Below are 16,651 nucleotides of genomic sequence, written 5' to 3'. Positions count from 1 at the left end.
AAATACATATGTATGTGTAAGAAATATAAACATGCATAAGCCCACATGCCCACTCGTGAGCTGTTGCAATATTTCAGGACCCAGGGCTCACATACCACTGAGGCCCTTGTCCACAGGAACACAGAAGTGCTGAATCCCAGAGGACTTGTCAGGGTTATCAGCTCAAATATGCTGCAATTTCATGTAGTCATCCCATCATACGAGTCTGTGGTTTTCCTAAGAAATTTATGTACTTTTCGCCCTGACTGCTCCTATTGAAAGACAATTTCAAAGCCTCACTGGGAGCTACAATCTCTTATTTCCTGAAAAAATTTCTTTATCAAGCAGTTCTTGCTCATTTTCCTCCCGTGCCAGTCCTTTCCCTTGGTTCATACAGTTCTTTCCCTTCCTTTTGCATACTCCTTTCATTTCTTCATAGATGGAAAAAAAGACCCTATTTCAGCTTTCAATTTGTTAAGCTGAACAAAGCAGCTATTTTAGCCTCTTCTTGCAAATTGTTTGGCACTAGGATTTCACTTCCCAAAAAAGGAGATTTATCAGGGTGTAAATGTGTGGGCTGTCCCACACAGGACCCAAGTTCTGAACAGGCATGGGAAGGCTTTGCATAGGGCAGGAGTGAACCAAAAGTCAAACATGTTAACACAATGTCTTGTCTAACTGAGCACACACTCCCCTCCAAGCAGGGGTTTTTAGCTTGGACTCAGCTGGGGTTTGGCTTAGTTTGGATTGCATTAACAGGGATCACATGCAGACAGAGGGAGCTTGCAGCTCCCCTCCCTCTATGAGCTGGTATAGACACCCCCAGAGAACCCCCAAATGCTTCCCTGGAATGTGCACTCATGGCTCTCCCAGCATTTAAGCTCCTATGCCTTACATGATTCTAGACCCTGATCACATCCATTCGAATACTGAGATTAAAACTTTCTGTTGTGAGTGATCCTACACTCACAGTGAGTGTCTGCTGGATTCAGAAGCTTGGAAGCACAGAAGAAATGGATTCCTGATTCTGTTAGCAGGATGGACGAACAATTGCACATTTAAAAACATTATCCTAGCTTATCTTACCCCTAATGGCTAGGAGTTATTTGGTGCCCAAGTATTACAACTCAGGTATAGTTAATGTAGTTTAAAAGATGAAAAATGACAAGCCTAGTTCTTACTAACCAATTATTTCACCCATTAATGCAAAAAACATATCCTGATCATTTACTATAACAGTGCACATGCATATCCATGTTTTGCATGGAGTCTGTAAGCATTCAACTCCTTTAGCAGCACTGGAAAATTCAACTATCCTCAGGACAGCTGTGAGGAAATCCCAGGTGCTGTGCAAAGCGGTGCTTGTGACTTAGTGGGCTCCTCTCTCAGTTGGCACAGTATTAAGGTCCAGATGTAGGGCTTTGGTGCTTTGAAACCAATTAAAAATTGATGCCCTGAGTACCAGTGGCCTAAGAAAAATATAAACCTTGCAGTCTCTTAAAAAGGAGCACATTTAACCACAGGCACCAGATAAATTCTGGCATTACTATTATTACAGGGTATATCACTGTAGTAAGAGCTCAGCATATTCTTTCTGTTTAATGAATTCAGTATATTTATTACTACAATATTTCCTTCTCCTCTGACATTTCATTATTAAAAACATCCTTCTTGTTTGTTTTGGGTTTGTTTTTTTTGTTTTGTTTTTTTTTCTGGGATTTCTGGCTAAATAATTCATATTTTGTCTACTTTACACATTGGCAGTTGGCCAAGAAAAAGTTAGTCTCTACGTGCAAACTCTCTATCTTTCTCTCCATTTAATATGATTTTTTGGCTACTGCAAAGCAGCACAGACTGAGTATAGTAGGATGCTGCAAAGGTGTGGTTAGTCATTAAAAAAAATGAGTTCTCAGTGCAGACTGCTAAGAGCTTGATACATTGGTGCTACAGCACACCTCAACAAATTTTGCTGGGGTGATTCATAATCATACCAACTTCTACATCAAAGGTATTTTCTTAGAAGCAGTTACTTGGTTAATAATGTATTTTGCACCCAGCTTCAGGCAGTTTGTGTGCCCACACATCAACACACAACAAGGAACTATGCTTCTTCAAAAAATTACCAGATAATTATTTGCATTTTTTATCCAATATACCATTCTTGATCCATTAAACAAAATCAAATGAAACAACAAGAGCACTGTCTTTTCAAAACCCGATATAGTGGCTTTCTAAATGTATTTCAATGTCTCCCAGTGTCTAACCCAGTACTGCAGAAACAACATAGGGCAAAGGGCAAAAGAACTTTGTCCTCTCAGGTGATAGAGCACCAGTTGGAGGTTTGCTCAGAGGATCTGTAGGGAAAGGAATTTATTCACAGGTGCATTATCTGGTAAGAGTCTTCATAAATTATGGTCCAAAGGCATTCCTACAAACATTTCTGGTAATGACCAAAGAATAGGTGATACACATCTACTGCATCTCTTCATAAGCCAGGATGTGTTGTGAAGCTGTTATCTCCACTGAATCACAAACTTCTGTCTGTATTACAGATTTCTTTTCCTAACCTTTCACTGCTACATATGAGATCCTACAATGCCTTTTTGTACAAGATATACAAGATTAGAAACAGATGTGTTTTCCAGATTCATAAACAATAAAAAGTGACCCAACTGCCCAGAACCTTCTCTTCCTTAATGCCAAACAAATTTAGTAAATTTTAAAATGAGTTTTTCAAACTCAAACATCTTCTGCAGTTTTTTCCTGGGATCTTCCCAATTTTTCAATTTATCAGCACAGCCTATCTTATTTCAAACACACTCCACATGGACCTTTATAGCCAACACAAAACCAATTGTGTACCACAAAAGCTCTCGTACTTGGAGTGATTCTGGGACCTCTTGAGGAGAAAATTCAGATACTTCCCAAGTCTTTTTATAAACACTGAGGTTTATACTAAACAAAATCTACCTGTTGAAAAACAATATGTATGTATTGCATCCTTCTTATCACAGCCTTTGCTGACATAAAAAAAAAAAATTCAGAGTTTTTCATCTTGGTTGTTCTCAAACAGCTTGAAATGACTCATAATTTTTTTGTAATACTTTAACAATGAGAGTTGCTACAAGAAATTCAGTCCTGGCTAGATTCCTGCTTCTACTGCCCTCTTACTGTCATGAAACCCATACTGTTTTCAGCAGTAGCCATTATAATTCTGTTGCAGCTCTGTAGCCCAGCAATATGGTATTGCCACTGCTTGCCCCTGGCCACACACCTGGAACTGAGTCTGCAAGGCTTCAGGCTTTGTCTGATCTTGTCTTGTCCTGACAGAAGTTTTGATTTAATTGCTTAAGCTATAGCAGCAGTTCTTTGAATTACTATGTAGTGAGCTGTTTTGTTTTATTTCCAGTTATTCTTGTAAGATACAACCTGCTTTTTCAGATGGGTAAGTAGTATTCTGTATAGAAAGACATATTTATAACTAACTTAATTCAATTAATGTAGAAAAGTACAGGCTGGTCCAACAGCAGATGCCATGAAAAGTGCAAACAAAGGATGAGATGTAAATGACTGCAGGCATGGGATGTCAAGAAGGGAGGTTCTGGCTAGTACTGGCAATGCCATGGCTAAAACCAGTGTGCTAGTGGTTAGTTAAAGAAATGCAGACCTGGAAGGGGTCACAACTAGCTTTAGGGTGAAAAAGACAGCAAGTATCTAACCTACATAAAATGCACTATTTACAGAAAATTTTGATGTAATGGGAATTTGGAACCCAGTGAAGAATAAGCAAGGTATAAATGAACATTAGCAAAGACATAAAAATGACCCCAACTGCAGGTTTATAGCTTGATTTTGGAAGAACTTAAAATAATGAAAGTTTAAACTTTATAAGTGATACTGGGCATACAAAGATAAAAGGAAACCTGGAGATTTGTCCCTTATTATAATCACATATATTTCTTTGGAGAAAATCATACCTGAATACTGCCTAGTTTGGAAAAAGCCTGTAAGTTTCAGCACGGACTGGTTGGAAATATTTTAGTCATAAAAGTACAATTTAATTCTTTAATATTACAACTTTTAAAAAGTCATCCTCTTATTCCTAATACTGAATGGAAAAGATTAAGATAAGGGAGTTTCTAATACTAAAATTGTTTTTAAAACACCACTGTTTGTCTTAGGCTAATATTCTTGTTTGTTCTCACCAACCTTCAAGGCAATTCCTCTCTTTAATTAAAGGAAGGAATATTGAAGCACAGAGCAAAATTTTTCTGTAATTTCAACTTCTGCAAACCCATTGCAGACAGTGATGCTGCAAATGCATGAATGAGTGCAGAATTTGGAGACAGAGGTTCTCTGTATGTGTGAAGAGAAACTGGATGTAAATGTTCCTTCCTTCAGTCCTGGGGGTCTCCTGGCATGGGACCCAGAAGGTGACCAGTGCCTACAAGACTGTGATGGCAACAACTTTGATTACTCCCTTTCATCCTTCTTCTTTGGCTCTCTCTTCCCATCTGTCCAGGCTCGCAAGCAGGGGTGAACCAGAGCTCAGCACTGGAAGAGCCTCTGGAAGCAGGACTTTCTAGGAGTCTCCTGTGTTGTTTTAGATAATCCCAAATCAGGCTTATTCCAACTGAATGAGTGCAAACAAAGCAGCGAAATGAGGCTGCAGCTCCCATGGGAGCCTTTGGGAACTCAGCTGGCCTTTCATGCAGCTCAGGCTGCTGCTGGCACAGTCCCACCTGGTGGCCTCTGAGGACAGCGACTGTGGCAGCCACAGTCAATAGCCTTCTTTCATATAAGTTTTCTTTTTAGATTTTAAGTATACCACAACGGCCCAGGTTTTCCAACTGTAAATCCATAGACAATATTTTGCCAGAGATTTTAGGATTAAATTACAGACTTAAATTCTCACTGTTTTCTTTGAACCTGTAATGACATACTGTTACATAAATTAAGTATTATCCAAACCTTGATCATAATTTTTTTAATATCAAATATTTTAATTAATTTTCCCTCATTGTTACCAGGATTAAAAACTATAAAATAGCTTACACATTGTCAAATATTTTCCTCTGGAGAAAAAATTACAGTAGCCGAGTTTTTAGAATTCTTTTATAACATTCTATACTTCTGACTATCATGCTTTATGGTTTTATTATTTTCAACAAAAACACTTAACTGCTTATGCATTTTCTTTTGGCATAGTTATACTTCTTTGCAGTAGATTAAGGAAGTAATTTTCAAAGATATCACATTTTTGAGTTATTTTGTGGCAAAATGGAAATAGTTAGACTGCTAATAAGTGCTGCTATCTAAAGAAGATACATCATCTTACCCAATGAGCTGCTATTCAGGACACTCTCCAAATACTCAACCATTGCCTCCATATCACTGTCCTGTGAATAAAATAGCATTAGTGTAAGCCCAAATCTAAACACAAACACTATGTCCCAGAGGTACCATCCCACAAACATAAAGGATAACACACCAGTAAGTGTCAAGACTATAAAGAAGTTAGATTGCTCAGGACATTTTCTAGGTTTTCTTCTCTTAAAACATCAGACTTTGGAATGATGTAATAACCAAACAACAATCTAAGTCAGATTCCTTGCAGAACACAAGTGTTTAGATCAACTGTGCATGGAATTTAAAGGAGATATATTTACTGTGGAGGGGGGTGTGCAGTCTCTGAAAATACACCAGCATTTTATCATCAGTTAGTCCTGGAACATCTAAAACAATATTACATTGAAAAAGGCAAGTATATACTTTTTAACAATGCCAAAATTTTTTATGCTTATGATAGCTGCCCACAGCAAATTAATACTTATCTTTCATGTAATTGCATCTACTTACATGTCTAGTAACAACAACTAATTAATTTTTTTTTAAATTAAGAAGAGATTTTAACATTTTTATATTTCAAGTGTTCTGCTACCAAACAGATGGCTGACAGTTTTGCCATGATAACATTCATATGAAATACTGTTTGTATACACAGATGAAATTTAAAGTTCTGGCCATTAAGCAATGATTGTTGTCCAGGAAGGACACCACAATTTTATGAAAGTCCAAGAAAAACTTGGAATCTGAGTGTGCAGAAGCTGCTGCCATATCACATTTTAAAACACAGCATTTCTTGACTATTTAAAACTGACAGTCAAAATCTTGACCTTGCTAAAAAACATGTCAAAAATATGTATTTTTAAAAAACAGTCAGCGCTCTATGCCTTTAAGACTGAAAACAATGAAATAAAGGAAACACTATTGACCTCCACTTCTACAATGGACAATCTGTTTTATATTCTTTTATGATCTTACTAAAATGCCCATTCTAAACTTGTCAACTTAGGAACTGCCTGTACACCTAAATAGGCCAGCAATAATTGTTGGCAATGACTTCCAGCTGGTTAGGGACCTTCTGGTGCAATGGGAGCTATTATGGATGAGCATAAACTAGCTATTCTTTCACCCCAAGTTGTTTCATGGGCTTATATTTGAAACGGGCTGTGCTACTTCAGCAGAGGTTTGCAAAGGAGGAATCAGGTTCTTGGTTGGCCATTACAACAGGTAGCCCACAAGCTCATAGGTTCAAAGGAGCCTCTTTGCCCTTTTGGAGCAGCCTGTGGGGTCCTGATTGGATCAAGTCAGCACAAGGGTTTCCAGTTCTGCAGCCAGGAAATGCTAGGAAATGCATTCATTATGTTAATATAAACAGTACATACTGAACATTGAATTAAGACAGACTTAGAATTACAGATATAATTTCTCTGTACTTCGAAAAAAAAAAAAAAAGAACCATTAGGATTTCATTAAAAAGTTATTAAACCTTTTCCATTCCAAACTAAAAAGTTATATTGATTTTCAGCTAATATTACTTTGCAATTATTTTGATTTTCATTATCATTAACAGTTAACCACAAATCTACAGACAGGCAAAACATAGTAATAACCACATACAACACTATTGCTTTAATAAAACCTTTTTTAAACATTTTTTTAAATTGGATAAAGACTGTAATTCCCAAACCTTTGGCTTCTCACAACAGGACATCATATTTACTCCAATTATAACAACAAATCTGGTTTCTTCTCTTTGTGCTATAAGGCAAAAGATATATTTTTCCCTCTTCATCACTCCTGTCTTTTCCCCACTTGGGTTTAGCACTGGAAGAGGATTTAGCTGTTTCATTTAAGCAAAGCCCTACAGAATGGACAAGGGACTGTGACAGATGCCCAGAAGAGAGGCACTCCCATGCATAAGAGCCAGTGTGGGTGAATGCTTGCACATTCCAGACTCAGAACAAACAGCCCCATTTCTAACAGCCACAAGCCTGCCAAAACATGTGTTAGGAATCCAGTGGAGCATCTTAGGGGTCACAGCACACAGACCACTCAGAGCTGCTGGAGCTATGATAATTTATGTCAGCTGATTGCCTGGCTTGACAATCTCAGAAGCAACTTGGAATTTGAAAATAGGAACCTACTGCATCACAGTAGGAGACTTTGTCATAGTGAAGAGGGTAAATTTGTTATTATGGTCACTGAGAAAAACCACGAAGAGCATGGTGATGAACTGCACTAAAGGGCATCCACCAGCATCTCAGCTAAATCAAAGCCAATGAAAGCTTCACTACACACTAACTTTTCAAGATGAAATCTCTGTTAAGCATCACACATTTCAATGTTTTTAAAACAGTTTGTCATTCCTTCATTATTTCCCCCCTAATTAGAAACTGGTTCTCCAAGAAAAAAAAACATGTGGAAAAGAGCCACTGGCTTGAACAGGTGGAGGACTGGAAAAGTAATCGGCCAATTGCTGCTTAAAATCTGTCAATGTGCATTTCTGCTCCAAAACAAAGGAACAAAGGACACTAAACTCCAGTGCTGGAAAATGTATCTGAAATCAGATAGGCTGTGCTGAAAAGTATCAACATGAGGGAAAAAAAAAAAAAAAAGCTGTCTCAGCTCCCACCCTAAACCTTTATAATTAAAGTGTTTCAGTGCCTAACTCTACCTTCCTAAGTGGTCTTACATCCCGTGTGAGGCTGCTACTTCTCAGTCTGTCTTGACATCTGTGGGAGCCTAATATAGCTTGAATAAATAGCTCATATCCCTTTCTACATCTTGCACCTTAATATGTTGTTCATAAAGATGACTTTTCTGACCCCATGCTACTGCATGAACATTGGAAATTTTTTTAATCCTTGTTTGAAATAATGGGGTCACCAGAGAGCACTACCAGGTGCAGCGTTTCTGCTCTCTCTGCACAGAAGTAACTAGTAAAGCAATCTTGGGGTTGGAAATTTAAGAGATTTGCAGAAATTACCTTACTAGCCCTTACTGTGCTGCAGTGGAATGACTTTTTAGCGCACACCTCCAACAGCTTGGTTTAAGGTATCTTTGAAGAAAGGGTTTAAGAGTATGAATCCCATCATAGAAATAGAAGTAGGAGTTTTGGTATTAAGTAAATGACTGCAGAAGCAAACCTTTGGTATTCTGGTAGGATTTGAAGCTTATTATTAACACTGAGCATGATCCCACCTACCCTTTGAGTGGGATTCATCTCACATAACCATTGATATCCAAAGGAAGATGTTGTGTGCGTGTTAATAACTGTAAATCCCTTTATAATCACCAAAGAGGGACCTCTCTGCATATTCCATCCAACCTGTATTAGATGTTACTCCCTAATATTGCTTGCTTACTTCCCCTCATGCCTTTCTGTTTGTTGAGTTAAAAGATGTTCAGATTTGCACAAATATGTTCAGTCTGCATTCACCTCAGATTTACTGCAGAGTTTTTCACTTGAGAAAGCAAAAATTGCCTATTTTTACTTCCCAAAAGATAGAAAAAGCAATTGTGTCAATAGCTAGAAACACACTTAATGAGTATCTTAAGGTGCTGGCGTCAACATGAGAAAAGATAATTATCTTCTTTTATAGAGGATGTCCCAAAAGGCAAATGGTCACAGGGTGCACTCCAGTCAGTCTGTGCAGGCCAGTCCACAGAGATCAGTGTTCTCTGTGCTGGTAAAGCAAAGCCTCAGGGCCGTGGGGACTGGGCAGAGACAATGAGGTGCCAGTGGGATGGCTCTTCCAGTCCACCATGCTGGTTCTCATTATGGGATTTTTAGTCAGTCCAACATGAGGGACTGTTACAGCTCACATCTGAATGCCAACACCTAATTTATTCTGCATTACTGAGAAATCTATTTTTCTCTTCTGCCCTTCATTAATTCTAAGCAGTAGTCTGCCTGTTCAAAACCACTACTGATTCACAATTAATGATACCATCAATGAAAGCTGAATGAAAATTTCAAAAGGCATTCTAAAAAAGAAAAATTGTCTCAGAGTCTGATGAAAATGAGCAGTAATTTCGTTTTCAAGAGTACCTTGTGGCAGACTTTCTGGGCAATGGTTTCTTTGCATGTCTATGTGTTGTGGGTAATCATAAATGCAGCAAACTTTAAAAAATATTGTCTAAGATGATCCACTGTTTTACAATTGAATAGCAATTTCTTTAGATCACTATTGCACAAACTGCTCCTGAATTTTAAGGCATCCTGTGTGTTTAATTTGAAAGTTAGAGGGACACGTCTAGATTGAATGGAGCTGTTTCTGAGTAAACCCCAAGTTTTACTTGTAGGACAATTTCAGGATCCCCTGCTACTCTGGTAGAAATAAAGTTCTGATTTCTCACACTTCATTTTTGGCTTAATAACTACATCTCAAATAAACTATTAGTTCAAATTTTTCAAAAAACCACAAATTATTTATAATTTAGTGAAGACTATTAGTCTTGGCCAGTTCCCTGGAATGCAGAAGACATCACACCCTGTTCTGCAGACTTTGCAGATGATCACAGAATAAAGTTACTGTTCCTAGGCAGAACCAGACAGTACTGTTCAGAGGCACTGCAGGCCATGCTTGAACCTGGAGGCCCATGGGAGAAATTAAGAGTTCCTGAATGCCTTAGGAAGATCCATTTTCAGAACTGCCTCAGGCACTTAAGTTTATTGATTTCTCTGAGACTTGATCACTGGAGACAAGATTCATCTCAGCTCATTCTGATCGGATCTAAATTAGGTGCCTTTTGCAATAATCTTCAACCTTCACACTGCAATCCCTGACTTTCTGGTGGCAGCCTTAACTGATAAAGCTACTTTAAGCCTTTCAACAATAAGTTTTCTCTTCATTGACATTTTCAGTGAGGTGGAAAATTCTACAGATTTGCTGAACAAGTCTGGCAGCTGTTTAGGCTCATCATTCATCACACTGTCCTAGAAAATATGTCTAATATAGGCAGGAACTAGAGGTGACTATCTTTGCCTGGGAATTAGAGCTGGAACTTAGATCTTATGCTTGAAGTATACCTGCAGCTTTAATTTAATTTAAATCATAGCTGGCATTTGAGAGGATCCCACTCTGAGTGTTTTAGAGTCACAAGAATGGTTTCTGACAATGATCTACCTTAAGGCAATCATGGGAGTATTACCTCTTGAAGGAATGCAAAAATCTTTCTCATCAATATCTTATAATACACGTATAATTAATTCATGGTATTGATAAATACACATACTCCTAAAAACAAAAATCAGCAATGTCAGTAGGACAAATTCTGGGAAGGAACACAGTTTTCTCACAGGAAATGTGCATCAAGTGTATACAGGCTTCTCAAAGATCACATATACCTGGTGATTTGTCTTAGAGACTGTCCATGACAATTCTGCATCTTCCTCCTCTTCACTGTCTTCTGAACAGGATTCAAACTCATCTTTATAATATTCTTCTGCAATTTCTGGGTCTTCAGGGATCTCTAAAGGCAATTATGAGTTTATAGCATATATAGAAAAAAAATAGAATGATCTGAAAAAGATATAAGTGAACTTTATAGTACCAGTGTTATGTCAATAGCAATGCATTCTGTAATTGAAAGCAAAGGACAGGTTCTCAGAGTAAAATGTTTGTCTTTAGTGATATGGTAAGCAGTGCTAAAGCTGTCTCTGGCAAAGTGCAAATCCTCATCATGTGTGAATTAATGAACCTAAGGGATCTGTATTGATATTGCACTGAAATCTCTAAACTATACAATAAATCAGGCTGGAAGTGACCTTATGGCATCATTAAGTCAAAGCAGGGCCAGTGTTGAATTGAATCCAGCTTTTGTGAGCTGAAATTATAACTCAGTTTTGTTTTCTCTAACACACATAACTTGTGGTAAATACAGCTGCTAAGCTAAAATGGACAATAATATATATCAGTACAGGTTTAAAAGATATGAGAAATTAAATCTATATATTTTCCCAAACTTTCTTAAAGAAAAACTACAATAAAACAAAAGAAACTAGTATAAAATCAAGCTATGAATACTTTGGTGTCATGCTCTCTCAATTTATTACCATCACAAGTTTTAGCCATAGCAGTGAGTGCAATATTAATGTAGCCAATGAGCCCATGAAGTACAGTAATTGGTATTAAAACTCAACACATTCATCACAGCTTGAAAGACACTCCAGCCACTCTGCACTAGGTGAAATCCTTTGGCATCCCAGACTCTGTATGAAAGAATTAGTGAAACAGCTTGAGGTCTGATTGCATCTCCTTCAGGGGGATATTACTACAAGAAATGTTAGTTGAAGACAAAAAATATTTAATGTTCAGCTGTCATAAATCATCACTGTCATTGTCATAATTTTAGCTAATGCTAATTTCAACCACTCTCCTCAATTAAGTCTGCCCCTTTAGAGAAATAAGAACTATCTTAAATTTTACTGCATTTAAATAAATTAAGTTCCAACAATATGACATAAAAATTATTAATCGATTTTTAAATTGTTTTACATGGATAAAAACCCAAAAGGATTCTAATAGGGGGACGCAATTAAAATCCATATAAAAGACATTTGAGTATGGGCAGGAGCAATAATTCTAATCTTTAAGGTGAAAGAAAGAGAACTCAGAAAAAATAGTGCAGCTATCTGCAGCATTAGATGGTTAAGCTCTCCTGTTGAGATATAAGGTCTACCATCTACTGTCTCCAAAGTAATTTCAAAAATACTTCCTTTCTTTATAAACCTGGTTTAGCTTCAAAATGCTGACACAATTTCACTCAGGTTTCTGTTTTAAGATATTAATGGAAGCTGCATAAAAGCCCTGTGCTCCACTGTCACAATTTCTAATCCCCATCCTTCCTGTTTCTATTTTTCACCTTTCTTAGTCTGAAAAAACAATCAAACAAACAACTAATCAATATCTGAGTTTCCAGAAGAACACCTCCAACCCAAAAAGATTTTCTCACAAAGAAAGCATTTATTTAATTACTTGAGTTCTACAAAGTGCCATTTGACAGAAAGTTCAGCACTTTATTAAAAAGAGAATCTTAAATATGATCCTTTCTATGTGGAAAGAACACCACAAAATTAAGCTACATCTCCTTTTCTATGTGAGATGATCAATTTTTCTTTCTTGCAGAGAGGCTGCCATCCCAGTGATCAGGATGATTTTATTAGGTTCATCTGCATTCTGTCTATGTGCATTCAAATACATATAAAACAGCCCATTTATTACGTTGTAATACAAACCAAACATCAGACTATGCTGGTGTTTTCTGAGTCATCTTCTCCCACATTCTGCATTTGTTTATTGCTGTACTAAAAAATGCAAGCTTCCCCTTTCCAACCAAACAAGGTATTAAAATCAGTAATTTTACTCATAACTGTACCTTAAAAATGTCTGATCTGGCTACTGTAAACTCTATACTTTGTGAGCAGCCCATGACCACAGAAAATTGGTGATGCCCCTGAACTGTGCAGAGAGGCTGGCAGTGGCTTTATTCCACTTCCATGCCATCTTTTGCATCCTTGTTGGAATTATTCACTTCACCATTTGTGAAATTGGTTTGACAGCTGTTCATAGACAGACAGTTAATCCGAGCTTAGTAACACAATTTGAAATGCTGGTTCAGATGCTGGAGATGTCTCAGGATATACAAGTTTACTGGCCCCAATTCAGAAACCAATTCCAAGTGCCATTTCTGAAAGAAGACAGCATGCCCAGTGCAGGGGAATTTGGCATTCACCTAATAAAAGTTCTTAAAACCTTTCAGTTTTATAACTGGCATCTTTAAAGAAGGAGCCTTCAAAGCATTTACACATTTATTTAAACTGTTTCCTACAACAATTCTTTGAATCTTACCAAAGTAGAGCCAGCTCCCAGTCCTCCATGTATTACAGATGCACAAGACATTTCTGGTTCTCTGCAGAATTATCTGAGTACAGAAGCGCTTATTGAGCTGAGACCCAGGATCAGACCAACTTCAAGAATAGATCAGGTGGATTTGGCACAGCAGACACCATGAATCAGCCTGGCAAGCTGTACCTGTGACGGCCTACTAAAGTCCAAGCGCAGATAGCTTGAGCGAGTTGGTATTTTCAGCTCAGGGCAGGCACTGTCAGGGAGTTCAGGCCCCACAGGCTTCCATTTCCATGTCTGCAGTCCATCCTCTAGAATATTTGCTACCTGGGTTTTCCCCTGATTCCATGTGATTTCACATACACCTCCAATTTCCACAAACCAAGTGACAAAAGATGGGTTACTGCTCCCATGTAACTAGAGAATGTTACTAGAGAAGTCACACTCTTAGTAATGTAGCACAGAAGAAAATTCTTTGGGGTTTGTGCTTTCAGAGAAGTATTTTTAATAAAAAATGTTGGTCTTTGGGTTAGGCTGTTTGACCACTGCAAAGCCTAGCATGGACTCTGGTGACAGGACCTTGACCCTGTCTTCTGATAAATAAAATAGAAAAGCCTACTTGTGCCTGGTAGGCACCTGGGTAAAGCCTACTTGTGCCTGGTAGGCACCTGGGTAAAGAAGTGGTGCTAGTGAGGGCAATGCCAAGACTATTGTGCTGAAAGAGGAAACAAAACTGCTGCTGCAGAACCCAGGGGACCCTGCCTCTGTTTTGACAACTGGACTGGCATCCAGCTGAGCATCTCTGATACAGCATTCTTACATTCCCCATAGGGAGCACAAGGAAAGGTTTGTAGAGCTGCTCCTGCCCCCTCACACCCCCACATCCCTCAGCTGGTCTCAGAAAGCACCTTGTGCTTTATCCAGCTGTGTGTATTGCACCAAGGCCCGTCACAACAGCTTTTATTGGCTTACAAAGCGCTGAATTCAAAACAAACTCAGCTGTTGCTTTGGTATTGCTAGATGGTTTAGGCATAGCATTGAGACACTTGATACTTGCTATTAGATATTCAAAAGAAAACAAGCTTTGAATAAAACCATTCCTCTTTAAATCTCTTTCTATACAGTAACATGATTGTAATAGTGGAATGAAGGGTAAAAATACATTATCTAAAAAATCATAAAAGCATGGTTATTTCCCAAGAAGACAAGCTAAACAGAAAACAGAGGAATGTGATACTTGTAATATTTTGCTTAAATCCACCAAGAGCTTGTTTCAGGTAGCATGGTAACTCAGCAACAACAATTTTCTCCAAAGAGATGAAAATACTTTGATAAATATCTTTAATTTTCTTCTGCCTCAAACTCATACTTGTCATTGTTGCATTGATGTAGTATTCCCACATTCCAGAGCATGTAGAAGACAATAAGTAAGGCCACTTTTATTAAAAGGAAGAAAAGAACAGTAAAAAGAAAAAAAAATCCAGAATGGTGCAACAAATGTAAATTTTCACCATTTGTATTCACAGTAACAGAGTCACACCTGACTCTTAAGGACTATTGTACTTTTTGATCCAAAGGCTTCATTGCATCTCTGGAAGAAGGCAGATTTTCTCAGCTACCACATATCTACCTTAAGGAAAAAAGTTGCTACAGTTTCGTGTTGTTACACTCCTTGCTCTGCACAGCATCACACAGAAGAAAGGGTGGAGCAAATCACTCAACTGCTGTGACACACACTGTCGTGAGACATAGTGGTCTCCTAAAATGGTGACATGAACCAGGACACCAGAAAGCGGTGTTACCACACCTCTGCTACCACAGACTGACACAGAGAACTCAGAAAATTGAGAGACAGGGTCAGGACAAAGGTCCTGGCAGGACCCCATCAGTAGCACAAAGGTGCCCTTGATCCTTTCCTTTCTGTGGAAATGCATCAGCACGCACCAGTTTGATGCCATACGAGCAGGTGGTACCTACTGGAGCAGATGCCACCGTGGCACCCAGGCTGGGCACAGCTCTGGAGCAGCTGGCTGCAGGAAGGGGCTGGGAGAGCAGAGTCCCTTCAGCCCTGAGAAGGGAAGGCAAAAGGGAAACCTTGCTGCTCAGAGGTTAAAAGGAAGATCTGATCAGAGGATAAAAGGAAGACGGAGCCTGTCACTTCGTAGAGCTGAATGGTGACAGGACAAGACACAACAAACATCTGGAACAACCTAAATTTCAATTTGACATCATGAAAAAAAAAAAAAAAGGGGTGTGATCAAATACTGGAACAGGGCTTAAAGAAGCTGCAAGAGCTCAATCAACCCTTGGAGGTGTTCAAAATTTGATCGGACACCCCTAAATAGACTGATCTGAAAAGAACAGCTCTGAGCAGAGGGGTGGACTAGGCTGCCAGGGGTTCCTTCCAACCTAAATAATTTGATAATGCTGTGGTTGTTTGATTCCTCACAAACAGTTCAGAATCTCCCCAGATCTATTTGTCTGTGCCCACATATTTAACATACACACCTAAGAATCTAAGCAGAAACTTAGGAGCTGGCAAGAGGAGCTGGTGCACAGGGCAGGGCAGCTCTCTTCAGAGCTGTGCATCACTTATCACAGAGGGAGAAAACAGAAAGAGATTTCTGCCATCAAGGAAGAAAACATAAAGAGCTGAAGGCCCTGAGCTACATCATCCTGAATAAGAAATTCTACTACAAAGGAGATCCAGGGCTCTGTGCCCCTCTGCATCTCAGGACAATGCTCATATGATTAGAAAAAATAAATTAACTTCTTAATTATAATCTAAGCTCAGTCAGATTGGTTTGGGGATTAGAGGTGGGTTTTTTTTTTCCTTGTGCAAGACAAAACCCTTCAACTTTAAAATTTTTAGTCAAAGAGAGTCACCATTTTTGGTCAGGTATAGATGGTATTTGCATTTTCAAGCTCTGAAGATTCATTGTTCAGCAAGACAGTGGAATCTTTTTGTCCATCTCTTCTAAACTAGGCTGAAACAGACTCTCAGAACATGCATTTAAGAAATTAACTAGGGGATGTACATGATTTTTGTGCCCATGAAAGTTCTGCACAATCCTTCTAGAGAAGCACAAAAGGACTACAAAGTTGTTAAATTAATCATCTTCTGACATGGCCATGAGCAGCTTAGACAAAGAGTTCTCCTAAATGAGAACTAGAAATATAACCAAATTTAAACATTAATATTTTATAATTCTCCTCTTTGCATTTTAAAAAAGTAAAAAGCTTCAATTATTTTATGGGTGTCACTGAGTGAAGAACTACCTATTGTGAAAGGGCTAGAAAAAGAGATACAGAGGGTGTAAATCAGAGTGGCCTCAGGGGAATCATCTACTACTTGATGTTAGAAAGAAAGTAGCTAGTTTCCAAGTGTTTATTTAAGGAAAAATTACCTTTTTTTAACCAAAATTAAATTTCCAAGAGAAATATTTTATTTTAAGGACACAGGTTTGTTTCCCTAA

At 38.3% G+C, this 16,651-nt stretch overlaps 1 protein-coding gene across 4 annotated transcripts in view; it reads right to left on the bottom strand.

Moving 5' to 3' along the window:
* Positions 1-16,651, bottom strand: part of NEK11 (NIMA related kinase 11) — an 82,931-nt gene that overhangs the window by 14,888 nt on the left and 51,392 nt on the right. For all 4 annotated transcript variants that reach the window (XM_038161183.1, XM_038161181.1, XM_038161203.1 and 1 more), the window contains 2 exons: positions 10,676-10,800; positions 5,318-5,378 (listed from right to left, as the gene is read on the bottom strand). In XM_038161183.1, the coding sequence (XP_038017111.1) occupies positions 5,318-5,378; positions 10,676-10,800 (186 nt within the window). The remainder of the gene's footprint in view (positions 1-5,317; positions 5,379-10,675; positions 10,801-16,651) is intronic.

This window comes from Motacilla alba, chromosome 2 (genome assembly GCF_015832195.1).
Source record: "Motacilla alba alba isolate MOTALB_02 chromosome 2, Motacilla_alba_V1.0_pri, whole genome shotgun sequence".
NCBI lineage: Eukaryota > Metazoa > Chordata > Aves > Passeriformes > Motacillidae > Motacilla > Motacilla alba.
Note: the sequence above shows the minus strand (reverse complement) of the source record. Positions and strands in the feature narration are given on the sequence as shown.